Genomic DNA, 13955 nt, shown 5'->3' on the forward strand with positions numbered 1-13955 from the left:
CTAGGGCAGGCACGGATGGTCCCTCGAAGTAGAGGTTGAATCTCTTGCTTGAGAGATTCATGGCTAAACAGTGGGTTGACTCAACTAAATAGCAGGGCGAACAATCAAGTAATTTTGATTGCAAGGTGTAAGAATGAAACCAAATGAGAGCTCCCTCCTCCTTTTATCCTTGTGGGTCTTGCTTGTCTCGTGTGGGCCTCTCCATCCAACACTTCGAATTCCCTCTAAGACATTTGAATGGCCTAGTTCGAATTCTCATGTGGGTGGCCCCCGCCTGCCACTAGCAACCAAATTAAGTCAAATTTCCTCCTAAGTCCCTAAGTCGAAAATGCTGGGTTCTTTCCCTTAGCCAAAGTTGTGCAAAAATGCGTGGAAACACCCTGTTACAAATTTGGTTGATAAGGGACATGACAATTTTTATCATTAGAATTCTCATTTTGACGTCATAATTTTAGTTAAGTCGATGACTATGTTTTCACCTACCAACCAATAACAGAATAAATAAAACCTACTTTAAAAAACAACATTTTAATACTAAATTTCTCAAACTATATCAATATAAGGTAATCTAAGGTATACAACTTTGAATGACGCCCTATATATTAACTACTCAATCATTGAAAACAATCCCTATATATGTCCCATAAGAATATAATAATGTGTCTTTCAAATGGGTTTAGGTGGTTTCAAGATGGTTGGAAGGTATGTTAATAATGTATCTTTCGAACAAACAATCCCTATATGTGTCCCATAAGAACATAATAATGTATCTTTCAAATGGGTTTAGGTGGTTTCAAGATGGTTGGAAGGTATGTTAATAATGTATCTTTCAAATGGGTTTAGATGGTTTGACAAGATGGTTGTAAGGTATGCTTTTGCATTCTCCCTACCTAAGTTCAAATTCTCGATTAGACTCTAGTTCATTATGAAAATGCTATCGAAGTAGTGGAACCTCCTTTATGAATACATCTTTAAACATATCAAACCTTGCTAAGTCATACATTTCTTGCTAAACACCTCGCATCACTTCAGTGGGAAATATGATGGTGGAAAAGAACTGAATAAGCTTGGGAAGAACAAGTGTGTACATTTTGCACGTTTGGGGTAGTGGAATCAGAAAAACATTTCATTTTGGAATTTGATGCATTCAAAGACATCAGAGAAAGTTATGGGAATATGTTAACATTGGTTTATTGGCATTGTCTTTTCAACGATAGGATTGTTCGAAGGTTGAGCGAGCTCATCATCAATTTGAATAAAAAAAATGGAATTGCAAAAAACGAAAAACAAAATACTAATAGCCCCATAAATTATTTTTTGTCTATAAATATTAAAATATCATTTCATTTCCTTTCTCAAACCAAGTCATATTTTCTTTCAAAATGTTGTCACTAAAATAAGTCTATAATTACTTTAGTACCTACCAATTATTGATTCCTCGATTTAAAAAAATAATTTTTTTTCAAACAAATATACCGTTAAAGGGCTTGAAGTGTTTGAGCATTTCCTGCCTAAATGTAAATGATATGCGTCCGGTACGATACGAGGGTTTTAATCTCGAGTAGAACTCCGTGGCGGGAGGTCGCGATACAACTCAATTCGAAATTGGATTTAGGACTTGTTCACTGTGCGGTGAAACATTGAAATTGCAACGGAGGCTGGTATGGCTCGAAGGAACGCTGATCAAGAAGTCTATCCCACTCACAGTGTCGTCTTCGAAAACGACGCGCTTATCGTCGAGAGAGGGAACCGCGCTCCAGCGGTTAGATTTAAGCCTCGAGGGACTTATAGACTTTCTTTAAGGAATCATGATGCTATTCTGGAACGATTCAATGCATTGCCAGGTGTGCCAGAACGCAGTGTTAGGGTTTCCTCGATAGCGCACGAAATAATTGTAGACGGGAGCAACCCCCCGCCCGCACCGAACCCCCGGCCCGCACCGCAAGAGCTGGCCATGCCCTTAGGTCTGGGAGCTTACATCACTTTGAGGGTGATAGGCCAGGTATTTGAATTATAACCTTGATAAAAATAAAAAGAAGCCGACGATGCTTTTTTGGGCGAGGAAAGCTTTTTAATGGTATTCTCAGGGTTTTTTTTTGGGTCTAAGGTTCTGAGAAGCTTTTCATAGGTTGCCAAAGCTATAAATTTGTCTGCTAACCTTTTGCCCGTACACATTTCTGTTTTAATATATGATCTAAATCCTGGTTATTAATTCTACCGGCTTAATATCTTTAAAAAAGGGTTTCTACCTTGCTTATATAACCATCATGAATGCTTCTGGTGATTTAGCTTTTCTGTTTTGCTCGCATAAATTCAAAGCTTCATGTCATATTTTGGCGACTTTCCCTTTTTATTTTGGTATTCTTCGAGACTTTGTCACATATTGTTTTTCTATTTGTTCAGGTTCCACCCAATTGATAGCTATTATCACTCTGTCGCAAGCATGTCTTCCCTATTCTAGGAATACTAAAATGCAGTGTAGACTGCTTTCAACACTCGTGGAAAATCCCTTGGCTTAAGAAGCTGCCGATGGTGGGTATTTATTCCGACAGTCATCAAAGACTCGCACCTGATCCCCACTGCTTGAAACGGAGCATTGAATGGTGAAATTGCCCACGAGGGTAAAACATGTCTCACAGGGATTTGAACCGCCGTGGGTGTATGAAACACCCCTCTTTACGGGAACCAAGCTCCTATTGATTATTGTTAACTAATTGCTAAATTTTTGTCTAATTGTTGCTTTTTGTGGGCTTCTGTCGAGTAATTTAACTATGATGAATCAACTAATATTACTTGCTGCATTTTATTTTGCTTTTGATCGATATTTGGATGCCATGGAATATCTTTTTTCTTTTTCATCTGCTAACAGTTATGTGCTTAACACAATAATTTTATTTATCAGTAATCATCTGGAGATCCAATTCCTCAGTTTTTCTTTTCTTTGTTTCTTATTGGACCTAGATCTTGCCCTTCTAGGAGATATTTCTATAGAAGGCCAAGCAAATAATTTTAGATAAGATAATTGATATATATGGGATATGAAGGGCATGCTGCTACACTCTTGAGCCTGGCAACGAGCTTTTTTAAATTTAAGGAAATAATTTGTTTTAAGTGGGATAGATGTTAAATGGAAACTTTGTTCTCTTTTTTGTATTAAATGCTTGCTTCTAAGTCGCATAAATGTGTAAACATCTGGAAGATTCTGAAACGCCTGAAAATGTGACCCCTTCAAAATGGAAATGTGGGGGAAACCCCATATTTATAACTTTTCTACGTATGTTTTTTTTAAACTAGAACGAGAACATTTGTATCAATGAAAATCTGCTTTGTGAATGCAGCAGTTACATCAAAGGAGGAACTATTTCCATTTGTTAATTCACAATCCTATCCATCTTTGGAATGCCCACTATGTCAAAATTTTTGAGTTCCTTTATGTCAAAACTATTATTCTTCTTGAATGTTTTGGCCTTGGTACAATTCCAACCCTTCCACAAGGTGACAGGGGATTGCAGACCTGACTTGATAAGGAGGGATTAAGGATGAGTTTATTATGATTGGTAAGCCCGAGCCAAAATTATTAGAACTAAAATCGAAATTGAGACTAGATCGAAATCAGTAAAAAAAAACAATAATGAAGAACTATTCAATCTGTCATGGCACTGCGCAGGTGGGTTTAGGTTCATCGAACATTGGTCTGGATTGGACTCCGTTGAAAAGGTGTTGAACTACTCGGTTGTGAATTGATTTAGGACCCTTCACTTGATAATTGCTTCAAATTGGTTGAACTTGATCCAATCTAAGTGGTTTTGATAACCTTGGTTTGAACTTTGAATGACTCTTTTTAGCACAAGGCAAGTGACCTAGTCTTCAATTTGTGAGTAAAAATGCTTTTGTTTGCGTTAATTAATGCCTCTTGAAAAATTGAAATATGTTTATCCTTAGCTTTTCTAGTTCAAGAATAGCTTGATATCCTTCTAGGCTCTTCACATGCTTTGATATGGATAGGGATCAAAGGCCCTTTGATAGGGATAATGATAGGTTTTGCCTTTGAGCAAAAGGATGGGGATCACTATAAGGAGTATTCATCGAAAGACAAACCAAAATCGAACCTTTGGCCTCTCTATTTCAAGAATGGCTTGATAGTCTTCTAGGCCCTTCATATGCTTTGAGTGACAAAGGCCTTTTTTATGTTAACCATGGTTGAGATGACAACATGAGTTTGTGGTTTTAAGTCATACCATGAATTCATGCCCATAGGACAATTTTACACAAGAACCTTCGAGGCCTCATTTCTCTAAGCCACTAATAATTCAATTTTTGCACAAGGCCTAAGCTTGGGTATGCGTTTTGACAATCCCCATGGTCCCTTCTCATTGGAATGCAATAAAGTTCTGACTTTTTTTGTAAAAGCTCTTACTACCCTCCATTTTTACTCGTAGCCACAAATTGTTTTCTCCACTGATTGAGCGGAATTGGCAGGAGGAAGAATATATATGAATTGTAGTAAGGATTTTAGTAGAGATTTGGGATTTGGTAGCTAGGGCTAATGGCTTGGTGAATCATTTTCAATTTTCTTTTGAACTCTTTGGATGACCATCTTGTATAATTATTTGAGGGACCTTTGAAAGTTGATTAGGATGCCCAGAAACTTAAATATTTGACTTGAATGTATTTGAATCCCTTACTGATCTGTCATTCAAATAGAAATGCTGGCTTTGTCTAAAACATTTGGTTTTGGTCCACTAAATTATAGTTCTAGAGGCTAAGCCAAATATTTGAAGACAATTTATCATGTAGGTTATTGATTTCTATTCCCCAAAAAATCATCAACAAAGTCCCCATTGACTGGTTGCCCAATTCACTATTCAGGAGACTGATACCTTTAGTCAATCCTTGGCCCTTGTGAGAGATGAAATAACACAAGGCCCCAACTTCCATCTCACTTAGACTATAGGAGCTGATGAGTATCCTTGTTCGAAAAATTGAAAGAGTGCAACTTGTTCAAATTTACTACTGTTCATTGAGAGACATTCTTTCCTTTCAGAAAATAGTTTCCATGACACTAGGGAAGTTGGGGCCAACATTGAGGCCCTCGAGCATAGCGAGGATGAAATGCCCCTCAACCCTGTTATATGCTTTTTGAAAGTTAATTTTGATGAATAAAGCGTTGAGGCTCGAGAATCTGAATCACTTGAATAAATCATTCCCCAGTGAAGGCTATTTGTTCTAGGTGTATGATCTTAGTAAAATGTGCTTGACATGCATGGCTAGGCCTTGGCTAGAATCTTGTAAGAGACATTGAGGTGGGTGATCAATCTCCAACTTGTGATAAGGTCCCTAGACTTGGGGATGAACCAAATGACACCTTTGTTTACATTGTTCCCTTAACGATTGTTATATAGGCGTTTTTCTACACTTGAAGCAAGTTTGGCATGATAATGTCCTAGGATGCCTTATAAAATTCACACAAAATTATCCAATCTAGATGTGTGTGACTGCAAAACATGTTGCAAGTGAGCAGTTTTTAGGTGATAATAGATGATTTATCCTCTGCCATATTTGGCAAGGTAGTTTTCAAAAAATTTCAGATCAATGACTACTCAAACATCCTTTTTTGGTTTCAGGAACCCTGTGAGCTATATCCATACAAAGTCTACATGACTACCTTTGTTCCTCAATAAGGCCTAGAGATTGAAATTCCATGTTGTAGTAAGAGACAAATTGTTGTTGATATCCTCCTATTTGTTGGGCCTTCCATTTGGAATACTGATTGTAGATACCTTCTTTGTAATCAATTTTGATGTGGAACACTTTCAAAACTGAATAAAGAGATGAGAATTGTTGGTTAGGAGGAAGAAGACAGGAAAATACAAGAGGTATAAGTCTTTTAAGATAGCAGAGATTGAATAATATTATTAGTAAAGAAGTAGCTAAGAAATCAGGTGAAAGGAAACACAGTATAATACTCAACGATAGGAAGAAAAAGGTAAAAGAGAGTATTATTAAACATACGAAAAATAATCATAAAGACAAGAAGATTAAAAAGTTTTAACTAAAACAAAATTAAAATTGAATTGATGTTGAAGGTGAGAACGAGTAAACAAGAAAATGTAACTAAAAATAATATTCTAATTAACAAAGTTTGACATTGATAATGAATGAAAACGTGAATGGAATAAATAAACCAAAAGCGTTAATCAACAAGTAAATGAGAAACACGTGGGAAAGTACAAGGGTAATAAAACATAAAGAAGTACCTAAACAACTTGAAAAAAATTTATAATGAAAATAATTAGGAAGAAGGGGTCAAATAATAAGAGGATAGGTAAATACTGAAAAGAGGGAGAAAGGATAGAATTGTAAAGAAAAGGGAAATAGATTAAACAAAAGACAGGAGAAGACAGAATGGTTATGGAGAAATAAGAATGAGGAAAAGGATGAAGCAAAGAGATTGAAAAAATAATAAATCTATTGAAGGGATAAGGAAAGTGGGAGAGGGAGGAGTGAGGAACAAAGGCAAGGGAACAAAGTATGTGAGATCTTTATGGGCAGAAATGTGATAGATGGTGGGCTGCTAAGGTTGAATGAGCTTGAAGCCATCTTTGCGATTCAGGTTATTGGGATTTCTTTTGTTCTTATAGTTTGTTAGTGTGATGGTTAATTTTGGCTAAATGTGTTGGTTAAGCCTAGTTTTATTTGCATTACCAGTATGGTAATGTCTTTTAGACCATGGTAAACAAATTGTTCACTCACTATAATTGTAAAAGTCCTAAGTAACTTCAACACCAAATGGCAAAACCTTATCAAAACATCAATCTTTGAATCCTACAATCTACAAACATATACTGCAGAAAAATAAAAACAGTGAGCACACATATCTCAAATCTCAATCACATCTATCTTCTATGGAATATGGAAAGAAGAAAATACATCATAACAACTGAAAACCAAAGAATCGCTAACCAACACAGTGGCGTGCTGTGTGTTCTCTTTATAGAATAGGAAGGCAAAGGAAGATACAATATATCTGGTCACATGCATGAAGTGCTCAAGGTAACTCAAACAAACCCTAACCGCCATCCAATCACCTAGTGTGCCCAGCTGCATGGATGCATGTGACAGTTAAGTATACTTCAACTGGATGATGAACTCGAACATGCAAGCGTGGATCCATGTGACAGTTAAGTATACCTCAGTTGGATGATGAACTGGAACATGCAAGCATGGATCCCTTTCCTTATGAACTGCACCCTTGCTCAACGTAATTCAAACAAACCCTAACCCTCATCCAATCACCTAGTGTGCCCAGCTGCATGGATCTGTGACAGTTAAGTATACCTCAACTGGATGATGAACTGGAACATGCAAGCATGAATCCCTTTCCTTATGAACTGCACCCTTGCTCAAGGTAACTGAAACAAACCGTAACCCTCATCCAATCACCTAGTGTGCCCAGCTGCATGGATCTGTGTGACAGTTAAGTATACCTCTACTGGATGATGAACTGGAACATGCAAGCATGGATCCCTTTCCTTACGAATTGCACCCTCTACCCAAACTGGAGTTTTACCCATGCAGGTATTTGTGCCCTACCTAAGAATAGACATCCGAAAATTCATTAACAGTGAACAATGCACAAGAATAGGAGAAAAATTGTAGACCAAGTACTCAAGATTTTTCATTAATATCAGACTGTTTGGTAATTACAGTCAAACCTGAGATTCAATCTCAGGGGCTCCAACCACGTTTCACTGAAGTTGTTATACTATTGAATTCTGCCTCCTTGAAAAATCCTAAGCCTGAGCATGCATGTACATGCTGTCCACGAAAGGATAGAAATGAGGTGTAACTCCTTCAATATGCCCCACACTGTCCACAATAGGATAGAAATGAGGTGTAACTCTTTCAATGTGCCCCGCATCAGAAAATGCATCTTATCCATAATCGAAGGTGTCACCATCACCATGGCTGCTTGCCGTCATCATTATCTTATAATAACCTCTGCAAGTTGTTGTTTTCCATTGAATGAATTAAGAATACACACTCTTTCAAAATGCATGTGTCTCTTCCACCAGATTGCCCTGAGATTCACTGTTCACTCGCTGCTTGAGGAATCTGATCTGAGGTGTCATCATTACCATGGTTGCTTGCCCTCATCAATCTCCCATAATAACCTCTACAAGTTGTTGTTTTCCATTGAATGAATTAAGTATGCACGCTCTTTCAAAGGCATGGGTCTCTTCCATCAGATTGCCCAGAGATTCACTTTTCACTCACTGCATGTGGGATCTGATCCTGCATTGGTGTACACTTCCACATTCCTAGCTCTTGAAAATTTGCAAAAGGAGGTTTGAAAGAAGTGTTTATACTCTTGACCAAAAGAGCAGGGAGAGATCCCTAGCTGATGCAAACTTTAGCTGAATTGAGATCCCCTGCAATTCATGCAAAATATAGTGTCCTAGTTTCCTTGCAAGCTTTGTTTAAGGAATGAAAAACGGATTTAGAAGAAGAAATCATCTGTGCATGTGTACGCTAAATTTTAATTTATTTTTCTGCTATTTACTGTTTTACAGCTAGTGTGTAATGGTAGCTGTGTTCAGAATTTATATTTCTCTGTTAATTAAATTCTGCAATTGATTTATTTGATTGAAGAACACAAGGACAGCGTCACTGAAGGGAGGAAAATTTATAATAACTTGTGATTATTTAGGCATGGTGCATTGTTGTCATGGCTTGGGAGGTTTGCATCTGTCAAACAACTCTCAATTCAAATAGCCCTTGCAACCATGGCAACAAAGAGTCATTAGAATCAGTTTTGCAACCATGGTACTTTAAGATAGATTAACTGGATTTTTTGAAGCACCTACCACTTGAAGGGATGTGAGGAGGCATCTGGTGGACTTAGAGGGGTCCTAAAAGAATCCTTTGGTATGCAGGAGAAGTAGCCCATACCTCGTTCAGATTTTACATTTTAGGTTTATTTTGCTTGAGCAATTTCTTTTTGTTAGCTCCACTGGTGGTGGGTCCAAAGTTTGAACTGTAGTCACTGCTGTGATGATTCTGGTTCTGTTTCTTGGAGAATTAATGCTATTCTCAACCAAAAATAATTACAGTCACTATTACTGAGTTTGGTGACTTTTTCTCTTGGACATTCTGAAAATTTTGACAGTTTTTGCTTTCCTTCTGTCTTTATGTTACTATCATATTTTTTGAATGGTCTGATATTATGTGTTATTTTAAATTTTTAAGGATAGTTCAGTGGAAAACACTCCAATTTCGATTTTTTGAAGTTTTGGAATTTTAATTTACTAATTTTGGTTATATTATTTTGTCGATCTCATTTTAATTGAGTTTCGTATTGCATCACCTATCAACTATACCTTTACGAGAAACAACCTTTGGTTTTGCTTTGAAGTGTAGGGTGATATTTTTTTGGGTTATTTTTTTCCTGGGTTGTGAAGTTGATCTGGATAGGTACTTACATTCCCTACATTCAGGTATGTTATGCTGTCAATGCCTGCGTAATGGTGGTGTGTTCAAAGTTCAAACATTCTGACTTGATGGGAAATAACTTGAAATTACTGGTTTACAAAGACCATTCAGAGCTCTCAAGTCCCAACCAGAGAGAGTTAATGGTTCACAAAGACTATTCAGAGCTCTCAAGTCCTAAGTCCTAACCATAGAGAAGGCTGGGTTCTCAATTGCTTTGCACATCTAAGTATTGCATGAAACTGCTGCATGGTTAGATATGAGTGGAATAGGGTTTTCCATCAACTAATAGGGTTCATCGTTTCTCATGTTTGGAATCTGTGTTGGTAAACAAGGCAGGTGGCATGAATGGGGGCATAAAAATTCACTGTACAGGAAAATACGGTGCCATTACTGTGCTTCAAATGTGGGCCTGCAAAAGTGGTAGAGCAAATGCTTGCATCAGGGAGCAGAGAGTTTGACTATTGAGTAAATAGTGTTGCTCAATTTTGAATTCTTGCATGTATATGGTGTAGATGTAGCTATATTTTGACTTATCTTGTATTATTTTGTTTCCATGACAATTGATGCATTAAGCAAGATATGTATTTGTATTTAAGGTTTGTCAAATGGTTGGGGAGGTCACCTGACATTTTGCTGAGTTTTGGTCGGTCTTATGTTCTAGCTGTTGATGTTTGTTGGAGGTACATGTTAGTTTTAATCAGTATACTATCTTTTATTGTGTGTCATATCAATATCCATATTTTTCTTGTTTTGTTTGAGAATAACTACTTTCACAGATCTGTCGTTCACCTTAACCCCGGTCTATTAAGCAAGGTTTAAATCTCATACTAGTTTGTTTTTAATTTTTGACATCATGGTAATTAATGATTGGCATTCAAGTGTTTTTTTCTTATGTTCTTTTTTACATTAGGCGTCAAGTCCCGTCTTTTCGTTTAGTTTATTAGTGTTACCTACAGACATGACACATCTCTTCCATTCGGGGCATGGAGTGCAATACGAATTAGTATTTATCAAGCTTGACTTTCTTTTTATTGTGAAGTATGAATAGAAAGTAGGATGAACAGAAAGTTTAGAACACAACCATATTATGTTATATGTGAAACTGCATAGTAAATTGTAGAAAAATTGTGGTTGTGGTGGTGTTGATGTGAATGGGCATCATAACTGAGAGTAAATGGAAAGCTACATTTTATGTTATTCAAAAGGTTTCTATTATGATAATATTGTTCCTTGTAAATGTTATTATTTTACTTATTTTGTTTCGTCTCTCTTCTGTCTATTTTCCTAAGATCTTCAGTGTGAAATGTTTGGAGTATACCAGGTAACTGCTGTAGCAACGTGCAATATTTTTCAATCCCATTACCCTACTAAAAAAGTGACCATGTTTTGAGTGGATATTTCAACGGGTTTAGTGAAATTTGAATACTTGATACATATATCTTTCAATATTGGAGATTAGTTGTAAAACTCTCGCGGTGAGACCTAAGTGGAGGGTAATGTATGTCGTTACTCTTTCTTTATATTTGTTGTCCGAGCTGGCTTCATTTTTTTAATTCATTTCTATACCTTGAAGGATAGTGTACTCAGTGGTTGCTTTTTGTATCCTTGTTATGGTTCTCCAAGCCTTTTTTCATTTGCTTTCTTGTGCTTTTGCAAATTCTGGACCCTTTTATCCTTTTTCTCAACGCTCATCTTTAGATTCCATTTTATTTTTTAATTTTTTACCCTTTCCATGAAAAATACTTTTCATCATGTATATATAAGGTGTTCGAAATTACATATGTTTTGGATTATATGGAAATCCTTCTTACCTTTGACATTGGCTGGCATCTGCAGGATGGCAACAGATCACTTCTTCTACTTAGGGGGAGGACTCGGCTGCGCAATCTTATGAATGTCTACTGTCACAGGCAAGCCGTTGAGTTGAATGCAATAACATTTATGTATAATGGACGCCAGCTGAGAGGCGACGAAACTCCTGATGAGGTATGTTTCTTTGCTTTATACAGTTATTTTCCTTCTCGATATAATATTGGTGGTGTAAAAAATTCGTTCTTCGTACATTGTGTTAGCAAGCTTATTTTTTGGTGCATGTTATTGATGGCAATAGCTTGAGATGGAGTTTTTACAGTTATTTGCTTTCTCAATATAATTTGTGGTGTGAAAAAATTGGTTCTTCATACATATGTAAAGCTTATTTTTTGATGCATGTCTTGATGGCAACAGCTTGACATGGAGGATGGGCATGAAATTAATGCCATAATGAATCTTTGACAAGGGTCAATGATTGAACCGAGCAATTCTTATTTAGGAGTTTCAGTAGATATGACATTTTCATTCATATTTGGCCATAATGATCATTTTTTTCATTTTCATTCATGTTTGGCCATAATGATCATTTTTTTCAACTACGCAAAAGGTTAATTAGCAGCTCTAGGCAATGATGATGAACTATGCTTTACCAGACCGTGGGATGCTTTGATATGGTATTGGCAGAGTTAAATCTGGGTTATAACTAGATTTTCTGATCCAAGGGTGACATTTTTTAAGTTGCCCATTAGCTGTAATCTTGCGAATACAGAATATAATTACTACACTGGTTTAGTTTCGGAGTATATTTTTTCTGTGAAGTTAACGGATATTCTGCAACCTAAGTTGGTAACACCTGCAATTATGTGATTCTTCTAGAATGTCGGCATGCATATTTGGTTTATGAAAAGGACTTTTGGCACAATATTTTACAATTTTCCTTTTTTAAATACGCTTAATATTATTTTGATAATACGCTTATTATTATCTCTCTGCAGCCTGCGTACCCTTCTCCAATATATGGAAATAATACACTGCAATATCGCTGGCTACAATACTTTAGAATGACCCCTTTAACTTCTCTGATATTTGGAAATAAATAGAGCTGGCTACAATACTTTAGAATGACCCCTTTAACTTCTCTGATATATGGAAATAAATAGAGCTGTCTACATTACTTTAGAACAATGTTGATAATATCGCTGAAATATCGGTGATATTCGTAAATATCGCGATATGAAAATATTGCGATATTTTCTGCTCCTGAAAATATCGCAATATTTTCAAAATATCGCCGATATTTCGGCAAAAAATCGCACGACGATCCAAAATATCGCCCCGCGATAGTCAAAAATTTCCGTGCGGGTTATAAAAGTCTGATTTTGGTTCATTTTGAGCATAAAGGTAAAGGTTTCCTTAGTATTAGATTTGGTGAACGAGGACTTATTAATATGTGGGATTTGGTTTTTTTTAAGAAGAGTGGTCGCGGGTAGTGTTAGTTTTCTATTGTCTCTTAATGACTTAGGTATGAGGTATGACAAAGGTGCATGTTTGGGCTAGATTTCTTTAGTTAGATGAATTTGTGTATAAGACTTAGGTATGATAAATGTGCATGTTTGGGCGATGTTTCCTTGGTTGTTAGATGAATTTGAGTATAAGATTAACATGGCAAGATGGACACTACAATTAAATTAAAGGGTTTTTAATTATAAAATGTGCATGTTGGTGGCACCCCACCTTATTAATATAGTTTTGTGTGCTTGTGTTTTACAATGCAAATCTTTTTGGCTTGGAATATTGGAGATATTTCTTTTTGAATAAGAAAAAAAGGAAATCAATATAATAATTGAGATTCAAAATATGCATTTTGTAGTCTTGACACTCTTCATGGGGGATAGTGGAATTGAAAGATTAGATAGAAAGAATCTTAGATGGCGTTATCCTCACTAAAACTTTTAAAGAGACATCAATAAAGAGAAGATTCTAAAAATTTGCCTCACAGGAAAGTGGACTTTTAGAGTCATTGCGTTAATGAATTCATGGATGATGGTTGTTGCTCCTATTGTTAAGGATCAGTAGGTTTTCTAGGAAAATTTAGAGAATGCTGATTCTAGAAATGTGCCTCATGGGAAACTTTAGTGGACTTTTAGAGTCATTGTGTTGTTACTGAATTCATGGGTGATGGTTGTTGCTCCTATGATCAAGGATGGGTAGGCTTTCTAGGGAAATTTAGAAAATGTCGTTTGCAAGAAGAAATAATGTGAGCTAAATGAATTTGTCTAAATGGAAAAGGAAAAGTTACTTTTAAAGAGAATGGTTTATAATATTCTATATATATATTTTTCGTTTGATAGAACTTCACTCGTGAGGAATTAGGATTTTTATTTTGTCCAATCACAAGTAGGTTTAGATCTTAGAATAGCTAGACTTGTGTTTCCTATTTGGTCATTTTCAAGAAATTAAAAGACTAATCCTAGCTGTTAGGATTTCGAATTGCTATCTTCTTTTGATTTTATATTAGCCAAATGGATTTGGATGGCTCGTGCAGTGCTATGATGACAAGTAGTTCACATTTATAAGGTTGATGGCAAGCTATTCAAATAAAGATTAGCAATGATGGGTCTATAGAGAAACAAAGAATAAAATTCATAAGG

At 36.2% G+C, this 13955-nt stretch overlaps 1 protein-coding gene across 1 annotated transcript; it reads left to right on the forward strand.

The window, feature by feature from the left end:
- The first annotated feature begins 1518 nt into the window (after window positions 1–1518).
- LOC149207837 (uncharacterized) lies at window positions 1519–12107 on the forward strand. Its single transcript, XM_089395864.1, has 3 exons — window positions 1519–2002; window positions 11329–11478; window positions 11719–12107. The coding sequence occupies exons 1-3, from the start codon at window positions 1664–1666 to the stop codon at window positions 11764–11766; spliced, it is 537 nt and encodes a 178-aa protein (XP_089251990.1). The 5' UTR covers window positions 1519–1663; the 3' UTR covers window positions 11767–12107.
- Window positions 12108–13955: the final 1848 nt, after the last annotated feature.

This window comes from Pinus tabuliformis, chromosome 1_2 (assembly GCF_031772625.1).
Source record: "Pinus tabuliformis cultivar Carrire ecotype Pingquan chromosome 1_2, CPIR1, whole genome shotgun sequence".
NCBI classification, from domain to species: domain Eukaryota; kingdom Viridiplantae; phylum Streptophyta; class Pinopsida; order Pinales; family Pinaceae; genus Pinus; species Pinus tabuliformis.

Excerpts from the sequence above, each read along its gene's own strand:
- LOC149207837 (XM_089395864.1), top strand. The coding sequence starts at position 1,664 with ATGGCTCGAAGGAACGCTGATCAAGAAGTCTATCCCACTCACAGTGTC. Across the intron at positions 2,003-11,328 it reads CTTTGAGGGTGATAGGCCAG|GATGGCAACAGATCACTTCT; the intron begins GTATTTGAATTA and ends TGGCATCTGCAG. Across the intron at positions 11,479-11,718 it reads GCGACGAAACTCCTGATGAG|CTTGACATGGAGGATGGGCA; the intron begins GTATGTTTCTTT and ends TGATGGCAACAG.